A 12,991-nucleotide genomic window follows, 5' to 3' on the forward strand; every position below is an offset into this window, starting at 1 on the left:
ATTGCAGCCCGAGAGCTCGCCGAATACCGACACTTTCCTAGCTCGGCCGCACTAGCGTTCGGGATCCACCTGGCCAATGTATAAGGTTAATAAGGCTACCCCACTCCGGCGGCGTTTCCGACCTCTGATTGGAAGATCGCCGCCGACATGACTCCACTTGGCTCGGTCCTTTTCTCCCCATGGGACTGCATGGGACTGTCTCATCTGGTTGAGCAGTATTTGCGGGGTTCCTCGGTATATATCACACCGAGTATTGCCTCATTTCGCGACCGCGGATATTCCGATTGTTCCAGCCAGTCCTCGCATTTTGAAACTTGTAGACCCTCCGTCGATGGTTTTGAACATTTCGATATTGACCGTTGAAATTGTGTTCACTCGCTTCCATTCCCAGAAGCCATAAGACACCATGCAAATTTCTCGCTGTGGCATTCATGGTTTCCACGAAGTGCTCGGAATCGACACTGATGAGATCCGCTTCTTCTGGGCAATTGAGAGCGACGACCCAGATGCCACTCAAACATTCTATCGCATTGTAGTGACAACCGATGCCACAGATCTCGAATCAGACAGCTCGGATATCTCCAAGCTAGTCTGGGACTCCCAGCGCATCGAGAGCAATGAACAAAGAAATATCATCTGCAAGCCCTCCAACGGTTTCCAGTCTACTTCCAGCCACTTCTGGAGAATCACAGTGTGGGATGAAACCAACACTGCCCACCATAGCTCAATAAACCACTTCTTCACAGCCTATCCACGATCTCATCTTCTGCCGCCGTACAGTATGAACCAGACATATATGCCTCACACCAGTCTAATTTTCAAGTCTTGGTTTGAAAATGAGGCAAATCGTTGGAAAGCGGTTTGGATTGGTGATGGAGGCGACAAGCCCATTTATCTCAGGAAGTCATTTGAGTTGACCCGAAGGCCAGTTCGGGCTATCTTGTTCGCATCGGGACTCGGCCATTTCAATATGTCGGTTAATGGCCAGCCTGCTTCTGACCATCGCCTTGATCCAGGCTGGACCAATTACCACCGCCGTGTCCAGTTTACCTCCTATGATGTGTCAGACCATCTTGATACAGGGCGGAATACCCTGGGTGTTCATCTGGGTAACGGATTCTACGCTGGAGACAAAGGTGGTGATGATCGCTTCTTCTGGCCTATGTACGAAGATAACACATACGTCCGGTACGGGAATGAGCTTTGCTTCTTTGGTGAATTGCACCTTTTCTACGAGGGCGGCGAGCGCACTGTTCTCATCTCCGATGCATCTTGGAAAGTGAGCAAGAGCGCCACCACACTGGCTAACATCTACGCCTCCGAGAACCACGATCGACGTCTCTACCCTTCAGGCTGGGACTCTGCTGATTTCGATGATACCGAATGGGCGGCAGCAAAACCCCTGACGGGCCCTAGAGGTCACATTTATTACCAGACCCAGCCCCCCGTTGTGTTGCATGAAACATTCGAACCAGTGATGATCCATAGCCCAAAGAAGGGGGTTGTTTGTTATGACCTGGGTCAGAATGCGTCTACCATGGTCAAAATCGCTGTCGAAGGCGTGGCAGGCTCAGAGATTATTGTTCGATACTCTGAGAGTGTCAGAGAAGATGGCACCGTTTTGATGCCCGATCCTCTATTCAAGGAGTTCGAAACAGGCGTCTTTTCCAGAATCTTCCTGTCTGGTAATGGCCAGCCTGAGATATGGGAGCCAGACTTCAGTTTCACGAGTGCCAGATACATTCAGGTAGAGGGTGTATCTTTGGATGCAGGCGACGGATTGCCGGTCATTCATTCTGCCGTTGGTCGCCATATCTCCTCGGCGGCTAGAAGGCTCGGATATATGACAACTGACAAAGCCGATGTCAACTCATTACTGAGTGCCCTCCATTGGTCATTTAGCAGCAACCTTTTCAGTTATCACACAGATTGCCCACAGATCGAGAAGTTTGGTTGGCTTGAAGTCACTCATCTTCTCGCTCCCGCTACACAATACATTCGCGACATGGAGAGCTTGTATACCAAGATCCTTGATGACATCCTGGATAGCCAGGAGCCCAGTGGTCTCGTGCCAACAATGGCACCGGAAATACGCTACATGTGTGGTCCTCTACATGACACCATCACCTGGGGCTGTGCACTTTGTCTGCTTCCGGATATCCTTCGACAATACTACGGGTCCACACATGTCATCTCCAAGGTGTACCCCGCTGCAGTTCGATATATGGAATACATGCGTACCAAAGAGCGCAAGGGTGGACTGATTGAGCACGGACTCGGCGACTGGGGTCGGGGTATTGCCTTCGGCAACAACCAAGCAAATATCGAGACAGCGGTCTACTACCGCTGCCTCCAATGCGTTGAGATGATGGCATGCGAGCTAGGCAAGGTCGAAGAAGCCCAGAAGTTCAAGGAGTGGTCTTCTCGCATCTATGACATCTACAATCACCACCTCCTCGTGACAGATGACCCGTCGCGCCCCTATGCCTATTACACATCGCTCGACAACTATCCAGAAAGGGACTGCGACGCAATCGCCCAAGCAATGGCCTTGCAGTTTGGTCTCGTGCCCGCCAAGCTCCACAGCGACGTAACGGCCGCTTTCCTCGACGATGTAGCCGATGGCAAGATCCGTGCTGGTGAAATCGGGCTACGCTTCCTTTTCAACACGCTGGCTGATGCCAAGCGACCGGATCTCGTTTTGCAAATGGTGAGACAGGAGGAGCACCCATCATACATGCGTTTTCTACGCCGTGGAGAGACGACGCTCCTGGAGTTCTGGCAGGATGAATGCCGTAGCAAGTGCCACGACATGCTGGGCACAATCTACGAATGGTTCTACGCTGCTGTGCTTGGGTTGAAACCTGTTTCACAGTCATACCGGACTTTTGAGGTTGATCCTCCTTACGAGTCTGAATTCGACCATGTTGAGGGATCTGTCGATTCTCCCTATGGTTTGATTTGGATTGAGTTCACGCGCACTAAAGGTATTTCGGTGAAATTGGACCTTCGGGTGCCATTTGGGACTACTGGTACTGTGAAGCTCCCGCTGGATATGAAACACGCTGAGGTTGGATATGCAAAAGAGGAATTGAAATCCATCGACGGGAGAGAGTTGGAGCTCAGCCATGGACTGTACACTATATTCATTCACCTATAGGTAATAGAATTATAAACCTTTACTTCTAAAGACATACCGAGCTATATTCTAACTTTTCAATCCTGCCTTCCTCAAACACCCGAAACTCCTCACCCACCAAACAATTTTCCCCGTCAGGTCGCTCTCTATACTCTGCCCCCCTGGTGGGGGAACACGCGGCCACCGAGACCCGCAGGGAACTAGTACTAGCCTTTGTCACGAACTAATTCAGCTAGCATGGCTAAATCTTTCGGGTAAGGTCACACCGAAGGTCTGTGCTTTTCTTTTTGGAAATTTCCTCTTGCCCTATGGGTGGCGAAGCCGGAAAGCCCCCCAAGCGCTACCCCGGCTCTTCAAAAGTAACAGACGGCAACAAAAGAAGACTAGATCCTTTCTGACCTAGTTCCATCGTCGCTTCGCTATCCCGGTCCTCTTCGATGTCTATATAATATTCCCCGGGTATCCCCACGGGGTATATCCCTAGAGTCTTTGCGAAGTGTGCCATCTTTTGCCTGATATCTATCCCAAAGTCAAGATTTCCACCACCGCCGACAAAATGGCTAAATTCAAGACTTTGTTGACCGCCGTGTTCCTGGCCACTGGAGGTAAGCATTGCACATCGGCATAGTTCCATGGAAAGAAGCTACGCATTAACACTATCCATTAGGCTTCCTGTTCGGTTATGACAGTGGTATCATCACATCGACCATCGGCCAAACCGAATTCATCAAATACTTCTCTCATCCTAGCGACACCGTAACCGGCGGTATCGTCTCTGCATTCCAGGGCGGCGCCATTTTGGGCACAATCATCAACATCTTCACTGGTGACCGGCTGGGCCGGAAGCGATCTGTCTTCGCTGGCGCTTGTATATCCTGCTTTGGGTGTGCCTTGCAGGCTGGCGCTGTCAATATGACCATGCTCATCCTTGGCCGCCTCATTGCCGGCGTTGCGGTTGGCATGCTTACCTCTGTTGTCCCTATGTATGCTAGTGAGATCGCCGAGTCTCCTTCCCGTGGTATGATGTCTGGTCTGTTGCAGTGGATGTTAAGTTGGGGATATCTTGTTGCTCAGTGGCTGGGATATGGATGTTCTTTCAATGAAACTTCCTTTCAGTGTAAGTGGACTCTTTTAATCTTGGGCTCTAGTCTAACTCGATTTTACCGCACATGTTTTGTTCCTTTTATTCTGATATGTTTTCTCTAGGGCGCTTTCCTCTTGCTTTCCAGTGTCTCCCTGGTCTAGTCCTAGTCAGCGGAATCTTCTTCTTGAACGAGTCCCCACGTTGGTTGATGGAGATGGATCGCCACGAGGAAGCCCTTGCCTCACTGCAAAACCTACACGGTGACGGTACACTAGAGACAGCGCAGTACATCGATCTCGAGTTCCAGGAGATCCGCGACACCATCCAGGCCGAGCGCCTGCAGACAAAGGCCACCTGGACCTCGATCCTGCGGAAGCCCTCTTGGAGGCGTCGTCTCATCCTCGGCTGTGGCGTGCAGGCCTTCGGTGTCTTGTCCGGAATCAACGTCATCAACTACTACGGAACTCGCATATATGCAACGCTAGGATTTGACACACAAATGTCTCTCATGATCATCGGAATATCCGGTGCGCTGTCCATTGTCTACTGTACTGGAGGTCTATGGGCACTAGAGCGCGTGGGCCGTATTAAGCCTCTCATTTTCTCCGCTGCTGGAATGGCTGGCGCGCTTGTCTGCAATGCTGCCATGTCTCAGCACTGGGACGAGGGCAACCAGAATCAGCTTCGGGCTATGGTGGCTATGAACTTTGTGTTCAGTTTCTTCTATACCTTTGTCGGTATCATTTCTTGGGTCTATCCAGCTGAGATCTTCCCCGTCGATATTCGTAACCAGGGTAATTCGATCACCACATTCACCAACTGGACTGTCAACCTCGTGTTCGCTCAGGTTTCGCCAATTGCCTTGTCTTCAATTGGCTTCCGGTACTTCTATGTGTTCTTCGTCTTCAACTTGATTGCTATGCTTTGTTACATCTTCTTCTTCTCTGAGACACAGGGCAAGACTCTGGAACAAATGGATTCCTTGTTCGGTGATGAAGCACCTATGGGCGTTGAGAGTGAGAAAAGGGCAACTGAAGTGGTCATGGTGGAGGATACAAGCAAGTGATAGACCGAATTGTTCAAGATAGGGAATCATTTCATAGGATAATGTCTGAGTGAGAGTCCAATCCATGCAATGTCGAGTTCTTCCTTCATGCGGAAAACATCACCGAGAAGAAATATCCATGACCTCACTTGGTTGAAGAAAGTCTCCTAATACTGCGACTTGTGAAGTCTAACAACCATCGTGTATGCAAATCGCCGGCATAGTAATAGCTCCTCAAAAGCTGATGGTTTGGTGGAAGTATTATAGTCAAACTGGTGATAGTGGAAAGAGTGGTACCAAGGGGTAGCATGCTTCCTTGACTTCGAGACGGTCTATATGGAGCCTCACATCGTTCTTATTATGGTTGGGAAGAGACCTGTAGGATATTGTAGAGCAGATACCTAAGGTGAATCTTCGCACGGGTGACTGTGGGCATGGAGATCCAGTAGTGATGATCTGAATGGAGATGGGGCTGGAAACGCGTCAATCATGGAGGCACTCTCCCAAAATATATATCTACAACCTCTGGATTCAATTCAATAACCGCAAAAGTGAAAATAAGTGATGTATAGAGCCTACTACTCACCTCCACACACGTATCAACATTCTTTTACTTTGCCGGTTGTAACGGGTGCCGGTTGGGGTAGTTGGTCGGTTTCCAAGGTAAATTGAATCCGCTGGTCTATCCATCCTTGGATGGCCCCGGGGAGCAGGAAGGTATTAGTCAGCGGACTGTGCCCCAGGGGGGCCAGCCCTGGAGGTGAGGTGGCTTGCATTGCACCGCCACTCCTGACCGCCTAGCTCCCAACCACTTCCAGTATGGCACCCTGTGACAGCCGAGGGCCTGACTGGTGTACAGGTGCACTTTTTATATCTCTGACATTATGGTTCGAAGCCATCCCAAGAGGGCAAGAGCTGCAGCCTGCGTTAACTGCCGGTAGGTTCTGTCTCATCTACAATTGACGTGATGTTAAATATAAGATTTCAGCGTGCGCAAAAGACGGTGCAGTCCAATAGGTGATGGGCATGGTTGTGAACTATGCCAGTCTCTCTCCATTCCATGCGGTCTCGATGATCCTTATGTTGTCTCTAGCCCGTCGAGCGCTTCCCAAGGGACGACAATGCGAAACACTCGGGAGGTCTTCCACGATCTGGTTCTCCTATACTTTCGCTTTATCCACAATGTCATTCACACCATGATCCACGAAGCAAGCTTTATGCACCAGTTCAATGAGGGGACAGCATCTATGATGCATGTTTATGCCATGTGTGCACTCGCTGCTAGGTTTTCCGACAACCCCGTCTTCCATGGTATAGCTCGTGGCTCGCGGGGAAAAATTTACGTCTCCGAAGCTGTGCGTCTCGCTCAACAGTCTATCATCATCCCAAGCCTAGAATCAATGCAAGGTTTGATCCTGATCGGCTACTACTATGGTGGGGAAGGTGATCCCAAAGCAAAGCATGTCTATATCGGTCTGGCTAGGTTACACGCCGAAACCTTGTCGTTCTGGGATGTGCCCAGGGATGGCAGCCCCCTCTCTCAAGAGGAACATCGTCGCACCTGGCTTTCCGTGAATATTGGCAGCGCTTGGTCGGCAATAGATATATCAATCGAACCTGTATCGTTGAATCACGGCCTACAAGTCGATCTTCTCGAACTCGATGATATGGCTTTCCAGAGTCTCGATCCAGACCTGCTACAAAGAACATATCGTTCGCCTCCATCCCCGTACAATATGTGGGCTTTTATGGCAAAGACCCTCGACATATTTAACAAGACCAGTGTGCTCCTGCGACGGATGAGCCAAGGCCTGATTCCGTTCGATGATTATTGCCAGGAGGCGGCTGTACTGGAAGGCCGTCTTGATCAATGGGAGGAAAGTCTGCCCCTGACTCTACGGTATACCACGGAAAACGTCATGTCCTCTGTCAAGCAACGGCTGGGTCGGACTTTCCTGGCAATGCATATCGGCTACCACCACTTTCGCCAAATGCTCTTCTTTCCTTTTCTCGATGCACGCAGGGAGCAATATACTGGAAACCTTGCAAAGAATGCCGCCCAATGCAAACAAAGTGCAAATATAATCTCCGGAATTTTACGGCATAGCACAGACATCGAAGATTGCGATTTGAACTGTTACATCTACGGGCATATAGCTGTGATCAGCTCATGTGTCCACCTTCATACGCTGCTCTTCAGTGATAACTCTGACTCGCTTTACGTGGCACGACAATGGCTACTCTTAAACTTCAAATACTTAATGCATGTCAAATCATATTGGCCCGTGGTGGACCGCTCTGTAGGTCTTACATTTCAAGTTGGTTCTATGGAAATACGACTGACCACATTAATAGGTGGCACGCCTGCGAGACTTCCAGAGTTCTTGCCGAGACTCTGTATCAGACGCATTTGTGCTAGATAATTGGATGGCCCGCTTTCTGATCGAGCACACTTCCTACCTCTCCGAGCGCCAAACATCCACATTGCAGCCCTCTGGTTTGGGTCCAGATAGTCCCACAGCGCGCAGTATGTGTGCAGAACTTCATACGTCTAACCATGTCAACAATGTGGAGCCTGATTCTGAGGTGGGTGATATTTCCAATTTGCTACATGATCAAGAAGTGACCAGCGAGGCTCTTGTCAATCATGCGATTGACTGGTTACTTGAATGAAACTATTTGGAAGAAAACAGAAAATGAGCCCTACTCCCATTTCACAACCGAATATATACATACCCAATACTATGTCACCTTAATTTCAATGAGTCTTAACAACAGGAATCTTTACGAAAAGGTGTGTTTTGAAACAGCCCTCGCATCATCGAGCACATCGAGACAACCAGGGCAGAACAAGCCAAAACATCGGCCGAAGAATCTACCCATCCCCCGACGACGAACTTGAAGAATAAGCATGTCCAACGATATCGCCTCTACAATTGTCTACACCTTTATTTAGCTACTATAGCGATTGACCTATTACATGTAATCAGTGTGGACGATTTACGAACATTTATCTATAAGTGTAATACTGTCTTCTCACCTTCGTATTTTCAAATTTTACGTCTTACGTTCGTTGGCTTCCTTTTTCAACCTAACGACAGTCGACGAGGAAGGTGATCGAGTTTGTGCTAGGGTATTCTTGTGGTCTTACGGCAGCGGTAATAGGGCCGTTTGAACGTCCGCCACGGTTTGCCATAATCAATCAGGCAGATGTAGTTAGATGCATATATGGATGGGTGCAATCCTTTCCACATCTCCTATGATAATAGAGGTTGATAAGTCGGCCATCCACCTACATATTGACAGCAGCTAATAAAACCCGTTGGATCCAACACAATATCTTGAACGTTGGCATCACAAATCTCACCTGGCTCTTATTTTTCATTGACAGTATTCTTCAACCCACCCCATATCAAAAGCTCATTTTAGGACCACTTATGGCTTACTCTCTATATTATCACTATGCATGCTTTTATAGGAATGGGAGTGTTGACTACCGGTATTAGGGCAACTTAAGGCCTCCCGAGGTCACCTTGCTCTTTCCTTTCGAAGGTGATAAGTGGCGATTGCTCCTTCCTCGTGAAAAAAACCCTTTCTCTTGACAAATTGCAAATGGACCTCTATAATAAATGTTCTGCCTTCTTTCATCGAAAATTTTGCAGTTCTCACCCAACCCCAACCTACACCCTACAACCCCACGAAGTACCCAGGTATGGCCTATGAGAAAGATCTGCGACGAGGCGGGACGCTGAGTTACATAGCTGACACAGACTGGTTATCCTTCAGATTCACCATTTCAGATGCTCTTACACGCGCCCAAGCACGACGTACCGTACACTCCAGACAGCAGTGAGGCACATCCCTTCCCATCAATACCTCGTTTGGAACCGCTCATTGAACACAATCCCGGCAAGGAAAAAGTGGCGTCCCCCAGCGATGATCAGCTTGAGCTGCTTACGCAGCTCCGAGTCTGTTGGGATGAGCTCGGATGCGCTCGTGAAAGAGTCTTCCAGGAGGCATGTGGAACTATGCAGTCCGTTCAGATTATAATACGCCAGTACGCCCACAATGGCCAGTCTCCCGATGTCCATGTACTATGGACTCTTGAAGGAAGGATGCAGTCTCTCATTACCGTCATGTTCAGCTTACAGGCAGCAGAGGAAGGGGCCTATCTTGCCATCCTTCGATCATGACAGGAAGACGAAAAGAGATAATGGTAGACGATGTCACGTTCTTCCATGCTCCCTTTCTACCCAAAATCTAAATGTAAATCTCCAAGTGAGAAGTGGCGGAACAACGCCGCCTCGAGGTAGCAAATGACCAGTAGATGCTAAAGGTATATCTCGTACAGCCAGTACACGCGTCCAACGTGACGATATATTCGGATGGGCTAGGCTGTAACAAAAATATTTTACCTCAGGCTCAGATTGCATATTTGAACCTTCTTAGAGGCCCCCAACTACTTCCATTCAAATATATTTCAAACACAAAGCTGACCGAGGGGAAGTGGCCGAGAATCGCCCTATTCCGTCCTTTACGAATGAGCAGCTGGAGTTGCTCACATTGTTGCGAGTCCCGCAGTCACGAAGATCTACCTGCCACAGAATCTTTCGGGAGGCATCCCGCATTATAGATTCCTCAGAAATCTTCATAACCCGGGGTTATCCTTACCGATGCTCCCTCACACACCTCTACGAACTAGAGGAGCGGATGCAGAGACTTCTACAACATATGCTTATCATTCGTGCCGAGGAGGAAGCCGAACGCGCGGTGACACGAGCTAATTAGACACACCTCCGCCAACTCTGAGATTGAAATGGAACCCACGGGGAAAGGAATCGCCCTACCATAGGCCTATGTATAGAAAGAACATGAATGAAGACGATCAAACATTTTTCAATGCAGAACATCCAGATACTGGAGGAGGCGGCGTTTATTATGGACCTGGCTGAGGCCATAATGGGACAGACACATATTCAGCAGCTCCCGACGGGAACCATCCTACAGGGTCTCGAGCAGCGAATGGACGCTCTTGCGCAAGAAATGATCGATCTGGGGGTTGAAGATGTTCATGATGGCCGGATCGCTGAGGCAATCTGGGAGGCCACATGGGAACCCTAGATGGCAGTTCTAGACAGGTTCGTTACTAACAACCACAATCACAAGACCAGTATCTCTAACAAGATAGTTGACAGGAGCCTGGAGACCATTAGGTCCTAACAATACTGTTTGAGCAGCTATTCTCAAATCCCTCCGATTTTTCACCTCAAACTTCTACATGGTCATTCCCCGTACGCCCCGGGCTATTACTACAATACTAGGCCATCCTACGTTCATTGATGTATCTTTGTCCTCTATCAGTAGAACTTTCGACGTGAGTAGAATCAATTCCCCTTCAGTTTCCTTGCCGCTAGAAGACACTAGCTTATCGACAGCAGTTAGCCTTAGAATAAAGGCTTCCATTGCATGTTTGAATATTTATTGCAGCGTCATCACCTGACTACATATTGATTGTTAAATTTCACTTCGTTATTACTTCCCCTTGAGACTATCCTTTACTAGCCCTTTCTCAAATATAATTTTACCCTCAATTCTGAATTACTCTATACATATTGTATCAGTACGCTTGACTTTGAATATATGAAGCTGCTGGAGGTGCTATATGTATCACGACCATGCAATGAATGGTTGGGTTCACTTTCCTTGCTCCTTCCTTCTTGTGGTGATAGTCGGGCCTTCCTCGTAAAAAACGAGCTTTCTATCAAACTAATTGCAAGTTGAGATCCTCTCTAGTAAGTATTTCTTCTTTCTTTTACCTCATTCTCGCATTTTGATTTTCGTACCAACCCATTCACAGGTATGATCCTTTAACCACAAAACCGACAATAAAGAAGTGGCCACGAACAACCCAATTCCATCCATTAGAGATTAGCAGCTATAGATGATCACGCTGGGTCGGATCCGCGCCACAGAGCGAGCCTCCACTCGCATCCATATATTGGACGAGGCGTCCTTCATTATGGATCTGCTTCAGGCCATAATAGAACAGGCCTATAACGATTAGGGAGATCTACGATTAAGTAAAAGGGTAACAGAGACTGGCGAGTTCACAGCTTTTACTCGTCCGAATACCACGGAGTCATACAAAATCACTCCGCAAGTGAGATACACTCCTCCCCCCCTCGATGCCTCGTTTTCAACCACTTTGGAACACGAAGCTAACAAGAAACAGGTGGCAAGCCCGGCTTATACCAAACCTTAGCGATGAGCAGCTCGAATTGCTGCCTCAAATACCACTCGGTGGCGCTTCGCGAGCGCATGTCCGCGCCCAACACTTCGAAGAAGCCTGCCTGATAATCAATATGGCACAAGCTATTATCGGCGCGGCTCTCTCCAACCAATTCCCTCCCTATGACATGATATGGGCGTTAGAGGAGCGAATCCAGATTTTCCTCCAGGAGATGCTCCCTATTCAGTACATCCGGCAATACGATCATCGTGCTGCTCTTCGGCGCACAAATCAGCTATCTCTTGGAAGAGGACACACATCCGCTCCACTAAGGCCCACAGCATGTTATCTCGTGGCAGGAGGATCAAACGACCCAGTTAAAGGCGGCGCCTCCAGATTCAGCATTCAAGGAGCCGATGGTAATCCTCGGTGCAATCTGGGAGGACACTTGGGAATTGTAGTCAGAGTGGATCATCACACCAAAAATCACAATAAAAATAGAAAGATTTCCAGCACGAGAGTTTAGGGTCGCCTATAAAGTCTGAGGTATTAACAATGTTGTTCCTTGACGTATCTCTATCTTCTATCGGTAGAACTGTCGACTTGAGTAGAATCAATTCCCCTTGAGTTTCCCTGCTTCTATATTGAGGATCGGATTGCATGTTTGAATCTTCGTTGCATGGTTCTCAGTTGCCTGCATAATACATAGTCATCGTTACGATATATTTCACTTTCTTCTCACTTCTCGTTCACATAACTGTTGCCTTGCTCCTTCCTTCTGCTGGTGGTAGTCGGGCCTTCCTCGTAAGAATGCGCTTTTCCTCGTAGCAATTACTTTTTAAGGTCTCCTGTAGCAACTTTCTCATCTTCAATTTTCATACCAAAACTGTGAAGGTACGAAGAATCGAACCAAGGGGTACGACAAAACAAAAAAGCTAATTAAGGCTGCCAAGTCTACAACCTGAACCTCTACCTAACAACAAGGAATTTAATCCATCCAACAACTCCCACGAAAGTGAGATACCCCCCCCCCCCCCCCCCTTTCGACACTACGTTCTCAACAAGCACGAGGCTAATAGGAAATAAGTGGAAACCCGGCCCATCCCCACCTTGAGTTGAGCAATGAGGAGCTTGAATTACTGATGCAAATACGAGTGCGTGGGGCGTTACGAGCACACGCCCTCACTCAACCCTTTGAGGAGGCCTGTCAAGTAATGACAATGGTGCAGACAACTATCACCATGGCCACCAACGAGTTCCCTCACGATACCATGTTGTGGGCTTTCGAGCAGCGTTTTCAGATTCTGCTGAACGAAATGCTAGCTCTTCGGTACCGCGAGGATTACGATCGGCTCCTTGAACGCCGAATCTGGAGGCGCCGTCGCTGATTGGGCCGTCTGACGCTCCTGCCACGATCAAGCTACAGAAGGGTCGCAACCGAAAGGGCCCTGGGGTGACAAAATGACTTCTCGCGGTACATGAGCCCAAGGGGAT

The 12,991-nt window shown here is 48.6% G+C and overlaps 6 protein-coding genes across 6 annotated transcripts; all 6 read left to right on the top strand.

Annotated features, from left to right (window-relative positions):
- Positions 1–406: 406 nt before the first annotated feature.
- N7471_008679 (uncharacterized protein) lies at positions 407–3,160 on the top strand (the record flags this gene model as incomplete). The annotated part of the gene is made up of 1 exon (XM_057281398.1): positions 407–3,160. One exon carries the CDS (start codon positions 407–409, stop codon positions 3,158–3,160), a length of 2,754 nt encoding a protein of 917 aa, XP_057135658.1.
- Positions 3,161–3,695: 535 nt separating this feature from the next.
- N7471_008680 (sugar porter family MFS transporter) lies at positions 3,696–5,289 on the top strand (the record flags this gene model as incomplete). Its single annotated transcript, XM_057281399.1, has 3 exons — positions 3,696–3,744; positions 3,807–4,256; positions 4,346–5,289. 3 exons carry the CDS (start codon positions 3,696–3,698, stop codon positions 5,287–5,289), a joined length of 1,443 nt encoding a protein of 480 aa, XP_057135659.1.
- A 1,100-nt stretch (positions 5,290–6,389) lies between these two features.
- Positions 6,390–7,941, top strand: N7471_008681 (putative C6 transcription factor; the record flags this gene model as incomplete). Its single annotated transcript, XM_057281400.1, has 2 exons — positions 6,390–7,568; positions 7,624–7,941. 2 exons carry the CDS (start codon positions 6,390–6,392, stop codon positions 7,939–7,941), a joined length of 1,497 nt encoding a protein of 498 aa, XP_057135660.1.
- A 1,127-nt stretch (positions 7,942–9,068) lies between these two features.
- Positions 9,069–9,461, top strand: N7471_008682 (uncharacterized protein; the record flags this gene model as incomplete). Its single annotated transcript, XM_057281401.1, has 1 exon — positions 9,069–9,461. One exon carries the CDS (start codon positions 9,069–9,071, stop codon positions 9,459–9,461), a length of 393 nt encoding a protein of 130 aa, XP_057135661.1.
- Positions 9,462–10,167: 706 nt separating this feature from the next.
- N7471_008683 (uncharacterized protein) lies at positions 10,168–10,389 on the top strand (the record flags this gene model as incomplete). The annotated part of the gene is made up of 1 exon (XM_057281402.1): positions 10,168–10,389. One exon carries the CDS (start codon positions 10,168–10,170, stop codon positions 10,387–10,389), a length of 222 nt encoding a protein of 73 aa, XP_057135662.1.
- Positions 10,390–12,639: 2,250 nt separating this feature from the next.
- On the top strand, positions 12,640–12,885 carry N7471_008684 (uncharacterized protein; the record flags this gene model as incomplete). The annotated part of the gene is made up of 1 exon (XM_057281403.1): positions 12,640–12,885. One exon carries the CDS (start codon positions 12,640–12,642, stop codon positions 12,883–12,885), a length of 246 nt encoding a protein of 81 aa, XP_057135663.1.
- Between the last annotated feature and the right edge of the window lie 106 nt (positions 12,886–12,991).

The sequence above is a fragment of the Penicillium samsonianum genome (genome assembly GCF_028829775.1).
Source record: "Penicillium samsonianum strain IBT 33392 chromosome Unknown utg000004l_segment0_segment0, whole genome shotgun sequence".
In the NCBI taxonomy this organism is placed as follows: Eukaryota; Fungi; Ascomycota; class Eurotiomycetes; order Eurotiales; family Aspergillaceae; genus Penicillium; species Penicillium samsonianum.